We start from the raw sequence: 10,384 nt of genomic DNA, 5'->3' as shown, positions 1-10,384 counted from the left end.
AGAGTGTACTTCACTTATGTTCCTCAAACCATTCCTGAACAATTGTGCAGAGTGGCAGGGCACATTACCCTACTGAAAGGCCAAAGCTATCAGGAAATACCATTGGCATGAAGATGTGTACCGAGATGGCTACAATTTTTAGGAGTCATACATCCATAGCATTGTCTACACCAGGGGTCTTCAACCTTGGCCCTCCAGCTGCTGTGGAACTACACATCCCAGCATGCACTGCCACTCTTTTTATATAACAGCATGCTAAAACTGAGTGGCAGTGCATGCTGGGATGTGTAGTTCCACAGCAGCTGGAGGGCCAAGGTTGAAGACCCCTAGTCTAGACCCAAGGTTATGCAGCAGGACTTTCAGTGCCCATGACCTTGTTGTCCATCTTTGGACCACTTGGTTGTTCCTGCATACCAGAAACTCACACCAAGACTGGCCATACTTTGAGATGCTCTGACCCAGTCTAGAGTCACAATTTGTATGTTGGCATAGTCACAGATCCTTACACTTCATCAACATCAAGTACAGAGTGTTCACTTGCTGCCTGATATACATCTCACCCCTTACCAGGTGCCATTGTAATGTTACGCAACATCACCCTTCAGTGATTTTATTGCTGTGGCTGACTGGGATTTGCCAAGTGACCACATTTTAGTGTAATTCGCCACACCCTACAAGGCCATTGAATTGCTGCACACAGCAGAACCCCCTCCCTCCAGTGCATGCAGTGGTGTTTGCACCACATTTCATGTAGTTTAGCTGTGACACTTGCAACCACAAGACTACAGAAATGTCACTCCACAACCACACTAACCTGGATCAAAATACATATGCAAAATAGCTACAAACTCACTAAATCTGGTATCACCACAATCGGATACACTGTATGATCACCATAACATGAGTGCATGGTCTGATATGTCGTAAACAGATAGTTGCTGCCCAATGGTATATTACATGCATATACCTGACCACAATGATTTAATTATAGACAAACATTGTGGTGCCATTCTAACAATTAGGGACATATAATCCCTAATCACTGAGCCCAGTGTTATGCACCTGCCAAGTATATAGGAGAGCAATCATACATATGTCTACCCTAGATAGATGCTTGAACATTTAGTTTCCCACCAGTGACATTTTCAAGAAAGCCATGTAACTGAATGACCATTAAACAATCACTATATTGAGAGCACAGGCATGTAGACTAAACATTAGCCAAGAACCATATAAGACAAATGACACAAGAATAAGTCAGCTGAGAATTGGCACTTTATTCATATTCCAGTGGGCATGGTGGGGCTCTGACTCCTGCGATGCCACCAGACACCTAGTACTGTGACAGTCACCACCAAGATTCCTCCTGCAGCAGCCGCTCCCCTCAGCCATGGCATAGTAGACGAGTTAAGGTCAGAGGTACCTGAGAACGGGAAAATAAAGTCAATACTAATCAAAACTAAGCAGCCATGTAGCTTCTGCCACCACAGCAGGTTTTATCACACAGTAGCATGATGGGAGACACCAAGCCTGGAGCCTTGTCCTCCATCCAGTCTAAGTACTGAAGGTTTGTCACTAGAAGCAGTTCAGAGTTTACTAGGGTATTAGACACTTTGAGGGACAGGATTACAACTCACAGAATACCAAGATCGGATCTTAGGACGGTTGAGATGCAAGGGGACAAATTGCCCATAGCAACCAATTTTTTTTTTGTTTTTAAAGTAGATGTTTTAGAAGTGCAAGCTTGAAGCAAATTGGTTGCCATGGTCAACTTCTCGGTCTTTAGAATGCTTGATGCACCGCCCTGAAGATTAGTAATTCGTTGTTCCAGCAATAGATGTTGGTAGATTCAACACTCACAAGACTCTGGCCTCATGGATTGAGTCCAGCAGTATAAGCTGCACATAGACACGAATATGTTGTTCTAATGGAATTAAGCCACTGTAATACTGCTTTTACACCTAAATCCTGGGTCTGACCAGAGATTTGGAACAGTGTTCCAGAATGGGTCAGACCCAGGACAGACCTTTTCTACTGCGGTGCCGATTTGGATTATTCCCAGGACTGTGCCATTCACAGTGGAACACGGGTGCAGTGGAACACGGGTGCAGTGGAACACGGGTGCAGTGGAACACGGGTGCAGTGGAACACGGGTGCAGTGGAACACGGGTGCAGTGGAACACTTCTCCCAGTGCTTGAAGATATCTCCAAGCGCCGAGAAATACGGAAGTCCCCATGCTGTAAATGGGAACCAGGTCTAATGACCCAGGGTTCCAGTTTACACTGCAGGGTTTCACAGCTAATTCCCATGTAAAACCCTGCAAGTTACCTGGGTTAGATTGCCGGGTCACTCAACCCAGGAATCCAACCCTGGCCCTTTTACACCTAGGAGCAACCCAGGTTAACCATGCAATAACCTGGGTTTCAGCTCTGGTGTAAGAGATACAAGTTTCTTAAAAAAAAAAAAAAAAGTTTCTATAAATACCATATTCATAGCAATTAATCATTAACCAAAGCCTAGATGAACAAACATTCAGTACATCACGCTCTACTCTAGCTGGATTTGCCAGTGTTAGAATTTTAACATAAAGTAGCTCAGTATTGCCATCAATTGCAGTAGTAAGCCACCTATAAATAGAAGTTACCTTGAACAGAAATGGCAAGCCTCCTGGATGATGGAATCTCGCCGTCAATAAAGTCAACTGGGCCTTTGCTTACTGTGATCGCCTGCACTGGTTCCTCAGCCACTCGTCCTGCAAATATAGGATACCAGATATTAGATGTTGTTCTCCCATTAAGCAGAGCGCGCTTATACACACAGGGCCCTTACTTGTCCTCCGGCCACATGACCTGGTGCAGGAATCAGCAGCAGATGGGACGCACACAGAAGCGCTGCAGTGGAAGTAGACCTGGGGAACAGATGGTCATTAAAGTAGCAGTTTGATGAAGACATGGTTGGTGCAATTATACAGCATGTACCTCAGTGTCCCATATGCAGCATATCAGCTGCATACTAAATGTACCATAAGTCAAGGTGATGTTGAAGTGGCAAATCAAAGCTCATTGTGCAAATATATGCAAGACAAGGTGAGCTGATCACTGTACCCAACACAGGATAAGATACAAATTCAGATTCCTAGAAGTTAAACTATGTCACAGCTCAGTGACCAATTGAATTTGACACCATGGTACAATATACTTATGGATCCATAAGAGTTCTCATGCAATGACTAGAACAGGGTGTATGTAGAAGTTAGTTTACCAGTCCATCTAGAGCAAGCTGGGAACTCTGATCCACAAAGGTGAAGGTGCTGACAATGAAGCGCTGGTAGTGGGTGGGGAACGACATGCTCTGTGTGGGTGAGCCAACTGGGACCAGCTGAGTCAGGTAGTTGTCCCCAGCATATGGGCACCTGGAATGAGAAGGATTAGTCGTGTAGAGTAGTAGTACACCCTGTTGTCTCATACAGAGTAAGGCGGTGAGATGGAATGCCAGCCTTACCGATCCACAAGGATGGGCCATTGGACTTGTTGGATGGGGTCTGGAGAGGGAGTGGCCCAGCAGTCATTTAAGATCAGGACCAGGTTTGGGTCTGTTCTTTGTAGTATTCTGACCTCCAAGAAGACTGGGTCTCTGAGCACTTTGACCACTGGGTAATCTCCATCCAAGTAGTATGATGCATACTGCATGTCTGCCAGAGGAGAAGCCTTGTTATTTCAGTTTTCATGCCTGAGCCCATCACCTACAGTATGCTGCAGATATTCTTCCCATTACATGAAAGCATGCTGCAGTCAATGATTCGACATCTGTTTCTGTAGGGATATTCTGGTTCCCATTACTACTACACTTCTTAACTTACCACTAAAGCCTGTCTTACCCAGTCACTGCATATCATTCATTATAGGGAAATGCCTGTCAGACAACTTGAGACCACCACTAAACTGTTCTAGAACACTGTTCTGCATGAGAGCTAAAGCTATGGGTTCTTGCTTCTGTCCCATTACATTTGTTCTGTAGGCCTCTGCATTGCCAACAGCCCCTAGGCTCCAATGCCCACAGCATTAGCTGTACAGATCTGCAGTGTAGTTTAGAGGTGCCCATTCTTATCAGGGATAGCTTCAAGTATGTTCTAAACAAGCCCACCTCCTTTAACTGAATTCTACATTGCAAACAGCTAAACCCCATTTCCTCACTGTACTGCTGCATAGAAGCTAAATACACCAGCCATTACCTTGAGCTATCCTCATCTGTAGTAGGAGAGGGCCCGAGGTGGACACAGGAAGGGGTGGGGGCAGGGTGAGCACCTCAACTTGCAGAGGGAGAACACCAGTCCGAGAGTAGATACAGCGGACAGTCAGCCTAGGGCAATAATACAGTATTAGTTTTGCTGTGTACAGCTCCCCCATACACATACACCAGTGTATGGCTTACCTAAATGTGCTGTCTCTTGTGATAGATGACCCTTGCCATGTCCTTATGTCTTTGGTGGCATAAACTGTATTCTCATACACTATAGTGTTCTCCGATGCCTGGAAGATATTGGAGGAATACAATACACATGCACTTAACTTGCTAGTTAGAGGAGCCTTAGCATAGAAGCCATTGATACACAATGACAAACCGCCCTCTATGCCAGGGTTTCCCAACCACGGTCCTCAAGGTACACTAACAGTCCAGGTTTTAAGGAAAGCTATATTTGAGCATAGGTGTCTTTAGTACCTCAGTAATTTTGATTAACCATCTGTGCTGAAGCATGATTATAACTAAAACCAGGACTGTTAGTGTGCCTTGAGGACCAAGGTTGGGAAACACTGCTCTATGCCAAAAGCAATGTTTGGTTTAGGAGCCAGATGACTCACAGCAAGTTCAGATCATTTGACTTTGTTAGTAATTTGGTACTACAGGAAGTGTGAGGACTAGTAGTTTATTTTTTTGTTTTGTTTTTTTAAATATGGTGCAGTGTTTAATTTTTACCAGAGATCAATTCAAGATCCATTGCTTCAGTGGCTGTATATTGGGGATTATCCAATGAAAGTGCATTTTTACCACCATATCACATAACCAAGGACTCTTAATGGGTGAATGTTTAGATAAGAGTCAGTCTACTTAGAAACAATCTGACGAAACAGGGGGCAAGCATCAGTGTTACTGCTCACTTTGTTACACAGCAGACTTACATGACTGGCTCCACCACAGGAGAGAGGGAACCGGAACAGTATGAAAGCAGAAGTCTTCAAAACACTCAGCATGGGGCATGAGGTGGCATCCACATTGAGGACACCGGCTGAATCCAGGAGCAGGGATGGTGTAGTCACATCCTTAGAGATTGCGATCAGGACCTGGCTGTCATCTGTACACTGTGCAGTCACTGGGGAGGAACCACCACCACAACAGAAGCAGTTTGTTAAATTCAGCCTATCGGAAGTGTTATTTGTGGCTTAGCACCAGATTCCTATTGGTAATGCAGGTTTAAGGCTGTTCCCATCCTCTCCCTCATGGAGCACAACCATGGCCTGCTCAGTTCGGAATAAATAACCCAAAGCACTCTTGTAACTGGAGCTGAAGTTAATGCTGTATACACACACACATAAAGATTCTGTCCAACAATCCAACTAGTTGATTGGTTGGAATGAAAATCTGGTAAGGTATGAAAGCAAATGACAATCAGCAATTTCCTTTCAAACGCCAGAAAATGGACAAAAACGGTTCGAACAAATTGTTAAGATCAAACCTGTCTGAATGACCATTTCCATCTGTTTTCTGGCATTTAGGAGCAAATTGCTGATTGTCAATTGCTTTCATACCTTACCAGATTTTCATTCCAACCAAACAACTAGTTGGTTTGACAGATAATCTTTACATGTGTATGCAGCTTTAGATCTATTAACTGGGACGCTCATGTATATTGGAATGCGTTTTGTCTCGGGGCATCTGCTGGTGTGTACAAACAGCCCAAATGTGGTTCATTGATGGTAGATACAGTACAGCCTGGTTATGTGGAGTTGGGCATCATACAAGCTTTCTATAAAGTTGTGTGGAAATTGTAAACTCAGGTCTCGGAGTGCCACAGGGGGGAGATGCAAGTTTCTAACAGTGGACAAAATGGTAGCATGCATGCACAGTACTAGGTTTAGCTGCCACTTTGGTGAAGGAGTGAAGCTTCCCTGGAGGCTCCAACATGGAGTCTGTGCAGTAGCACTCATCTTCACCAAGGTACGCCATCAGTCACAGAAAGGAATGGAACAGTAAGATCAAAGGAGGGAAGATTCCTGGGAAAGGCAGATCAGGCACAATGTATGGTTCAGAGGCACGTGTGGTACAAGATACCAGGACTGCCTGAACCTGCTATCCATCATTTATCTAGTACATTCTACAAGATAGGTAGAAGATTGGTTGCCCATGGGCAACTTCTCCACTTGCCACCTTTAGAGTGTATCTCACATTTTGTTCTATTACATCACTGGTCCAGTTTAGGCATCTCCTAAACCCATGGAACATCTTACCTTTGTTTCCATAGTAACAGGGAAGGGAGGGATCACTGGGAGAGAAGCAGCAGTCTAGTCCTTCACAGACAGCCCTGGTCACAGAGGCATTGGCACAAGGCAAGCGGTCACCACTCTGCACAGCAGCACAGTCACTGGGGCTCGGAGCGTCCATAGCTGAGGGAGAGACAGTCCTTAGTGTAGTCCTAACACCCACTGGGTCCCAACTAGTGATGGTACACTGTTAATAAATCAGTGTCCAAGTAATCTGAAGGTTCAGATTTCCCATATATTTACTTGTCAAAGTGTATTCTTTAGCTCATTAATAAGGAACATCCCTGACAAAGCATTACTGACTAATGGGCTGCCCAGGGAAGATATTTAGGGACTCATGTGGAATTAAACCAACTTAGTTCTAAAGCTGCAAGTAAAAAAATAGAGTATTTTGAGAAAAGTTGTTGGCATCTCCAGATACATCCAGCAGTAGATTAGTGAGGTATACCACACGGGTCTGGCAACATTTGCTAGAATTAAAGATGCATTAACTATTAATTAAAAACTCCCTCTAACAGGTATAATAACATCCCTTCTCTCTAAAAATATAAAAGCCAAACACAGATTAGTAATTTTGGGATTACAGTCACTTTCTCATGCTTCAGTTTCCAATGAGCTCCCCAGTTACATCCTCACATGTAGAGAACAGAGCGTTACCTGGCAGAAACGGGCACCGGATGTCTCTTTTACGATATTCCACTTGACCAGTGGCAACTTGTTCAACAATTAGAGTCATCATGTGGTTTCCATTCTGAGACATAAGAGCAATATTAGGCATGAGCAATACAATGCTAATTTACAGAATCCTGTACATATGTGCATAGTCTCTAGTAAAGAGATTTATATTTAGCCCGACAGAGGGGGGAACTGAGCCGTTGGTAAGAGGGGATAATGAGGGATGTACACAGATATGGCACATGTACCAAACTGGTAAATACATTACAGTATTGGGTTGGGATGAATCAGGTCTCTGTGGCATGGAACCTCAATACTCAGCCCCTCCAAGGCCACAGATATACAATATGCAGCCATAGCCCATTACAGTCATTAAAGGTTATGGCTTACAGCGGAGGTAGCCAACCCTGGTCCTCGAGTGTAGCAGTGCATGTTTTCCACTTTTGCTCACTGAATCACAAGTAAAATAATTAGCTCCACATATGGATCTTTTCAATTGTGTTAGTGAGTAATGAATACACCTGTGAACCAGTTAGGTGGTCTGGAATATATGAACTGTTAGAAGCCCTTTAGGACAGCGGTTGGCTACCCCTGGTTTATAGTGTTAGTAGTTTGCCTTACCTCCTTCCTTACATAGCATCCATCATAGGCAGCACCAATGATCATTGAGCCATCTGGTTTCTGTCCTACCCAGAGCCCACAAGTAGAGTCATTATGGAGCCCGTGAGGCTTCCCAGCATTATCTGGAAGGGATAGAATAGAAGTTACATGTGTATTCCTTTTGGCCAACAGCTTTCCCTGCAGGAGCTACACAGACACATTAATATAGGGCCAGCATTAAGTGCAATAAAATATATACACACACACGAAATGAGCCAGGTTTACACTTGAGGAAAAAAAAAAGCTAGGCCACACCCTTCCCAGCTCTACATAACACCACATCTCACTTCTGCCACACCCACAATGCAAAAGAGATTTATCAGACTTTCTAATAGCAACCAGATACTGACAACCATTTTATAAATATAAAAAGTGCACTTATGTACCACTAAACTTCAGCACACAGACCATACTTCCCAACTTTATCATTCTCTCCGGGAGCAAGCAGGTTCAGAGGGTGCGGGTGGGGGGGGCAGGGCCTGATGGTAAATGTTAAGCCCCACCCCTTCATGGCAAAAGATCACAATTCATGGGTCTGTGAGGGGGCTGGGTTAAATGATGCGATTCATGCAGGGGGAGTAGCGAGGGTGGTGCCAGTGGAGATCAGCCATCAGACAGGGGGTGGATCACCTGCTGCTGAGCAGAGCCAGAAGCACATAAAAGATCAGTGCCTCCAGACAGGAAGCATAGTGTGGGCAGAGCAGCGCTTGTGGCACCGCTAACACCACACCCCTAGTATGGAGGAACTGATCTCTATGCGCTTCAGGCTCTGCTTAGTAGCAGGTGATCTGCCTCCCATCTGATCTGTGAGAATGAGGAGGGAGAGAGCTGTGTGGAGGGATCACAGCAAGTGTGGAAAGCTGCGTGAGTGGGGAGAGCTGTGTTTGAGGGGGAGGAGCACCAAGTAAGGGGGAAGAGCTGTGGGGTGGGGATGTATGGGGAGGGGAGAACTTTGAGGGGGTAGATGCCCACTACCTGGCACACTTGGGGGTCATGGTTGAGCACACATGCTCCAGGCACCATGGCCACCCATGATTTTAATATTCACCTCAGAGTCCCACATCAGTGGGATCAGCGCTGTAAAAATCACCAGCAAAATGGCCACTGCAGCCATTTGTGCATGCACAGTAGAGAAATCACCAGGAAGATGGCTGCCACACCATTTTCCCAGTGAACTGCACAGTAGACTGACAGACTAGCACTTGGAGTCTACTGCAGCAGCACTGCCAGCCACCGGAGGGGCCCAGAGTTTTTTTTAATTCAAAGAAATATGAACAAACTGTTGCCTTATGGTTAAATTATATTTAGTGAAGGGATTGCAAGAATCCAGAGAACTTTTTAAAAAACACTTTATAGCCAGGTCATCAGCTCACAAGTAGTTTAGAAAGAGCTCTTCAATTGTATTTCCACCAGAAAGTGGAATAGTACCTTACAGACCACAACAATTGCTAAAGGTTAATTCTAAATGGAAAGCTCCCATTATAGAGGCCTTGTCCCCCCAGCTAGGAAATAGAGGTCAGAGATACTCACCCAGTACTGTGACAGCAGAAGCTAGGGGCACAGAGGGAAGAGACAGATGCATCTTACTGGGGCCACAATGCAGATCAGAGACATCTTCTAACAGCCCCTCAGTACCAGACACTGAGCTACAGATCCACAGCAACACTACACATCCCACCCAGCCCCTGGTGATCCCCATCCTGCCTGCAGCTCCCAATACTGCAGGTGATCACAGGCCGGTCATTTATACCATGATGAGGGGGCGGCAGCTGCTGTGTGATCAGACAGGTGCTAATGTGACCCCAGGTGTGTGTCATAAGGGCTTTCAGGTGGGAAATAAGCACATTACCCCACTATAGTATTCACCATAACTTACCATCCATTATCTTTCCAACAATTAAATGGGCTATAAACCCATATTACACAGTTTCCCAAACTATGCCATAATAGTCCAGATTGTAAAGCTGGCCATACATCTAAAGATTATCTGTCCAACCAGCCAACTAGTTGATTGGTTGGAATGAAAATCTGGAAAGGTATAAAAGCAAATGACAATCAGCAATTTTCTCCCAAATACTGGAAAATGGACCAAAATTGTTGTTTGAACAAATTGTTTAGATCAAACATTTAAAAAACTTGTCTGATGACCATTTTCATCTGTTTTCTGGCATTTAGGAGCAAATTGCTGATCATCATTTACTCCCATTCCTTACCAGATTTTCATTCCAACCAATCAACTAGTTAGCTGGTTGGATGTAAGTTGGTCAAGTGTGTGGCCAGCTTTAGGCTATCCATCCTTTAGCACAGGTGACTTAATTAGTGCCTCAGTCAATTTGATTTAACCATCTGGACTCAAGCATGGATATCCTTAAAACCTGTATTGTACAGACGGAGTTTGGGGAACTCTGCCATATTATATATTTTTAAAGTGTATATAGGTACCCCCCCCCCCCCCCCACAAAAAAAAATATATTTTATGTTTTGCACACATGGGAGTCCCAAAGCAGAATTA

The 10,384-nt window shown here is 44.6% G+C and overlaps 1 protein-coding gene across 1 annotated transcript; it reads right to left on the bottom strand.

Annotated features, from left to right (window-relative positions):
* Positions 1–1,257: 1,257 nt before the first annotated feature.
* On the bottom strand, positions 1,258–9,600 carry LOC148517678 (zona pellucida sperm-binding protein 4-like). The gene is made up of 12 exons (XM_088478251.1): positions 9,403–9,600; positions 7,834–7,955; positions 7,195–7,288; positions 6,505–6,660; positions 5,179–5,369; positions 4,433–4,530; positions 4,233–4,360; positions 3,503–3,692; positions 3,263–3,413; positions 2,831–2,909; positions 2,646–2,753; positions 1,258–1,423 (listed from the first exon to the last, which is right to left on the bottom strand). The coding sequence occupies exons 1-12, from the start codon at positions 9,569–9,571 to the stop codon at positions 1,281–1,283; spliced, it is 1,629 nt and encodes a 542-aa protein (XP_088334377.1). The 5' UTR covers positions 9,572–9,600; the 3' UTR covers positions 1,258–1,280.
* Positions 9,601–10,384: the final 784 nt, after the last annotated feature.

The sequence above is a fragment of the Taudactylus pleione genome, unplaced genomic scaffold, assembly GCF_031769625.1.
Source record: "Taudactylus pleione unplaced genomic scaffold, aTauple2 ptg000212l, whole genome shotgun sequence".
NCBI classification, from domain to species: Eukaryota; Metazoa; Chordata; class Amphibia; order Anura; family Myobatrachidae; genus Taudactylus; species Taudactylus pleione.
The sequence above is the reverse complement of the archived record's forward strand: the minus strand, read 5'-3'. Positions and strand labels throughout refer to the sequence as shown.

Bases quoted from the DNA above. Each gene is read 5' to 3' on its own strand.
- LOC148517678 (XM_088478251.1), bottom strand. From the start codon at position 9,571: ATGGGGATCACCAGGGGCTGGGTGGGATGTGTAGTGTTGCTGTGGATC. The intron at 4,361-4,432 runs GTAAGCCATACA...TTATTGCCCTAG, and splicing joins ACAAGAGACAGCACATTTAG to GCTGACTGTCCGCTGTATCT. The intron at 2,910-3,262 runs GTAAACTAACTT...TCTGTTCCCCAG, and splicing joins AGCTTGCTCTAGATGGACTG to GTCTACTTCCACTGCAGCGC.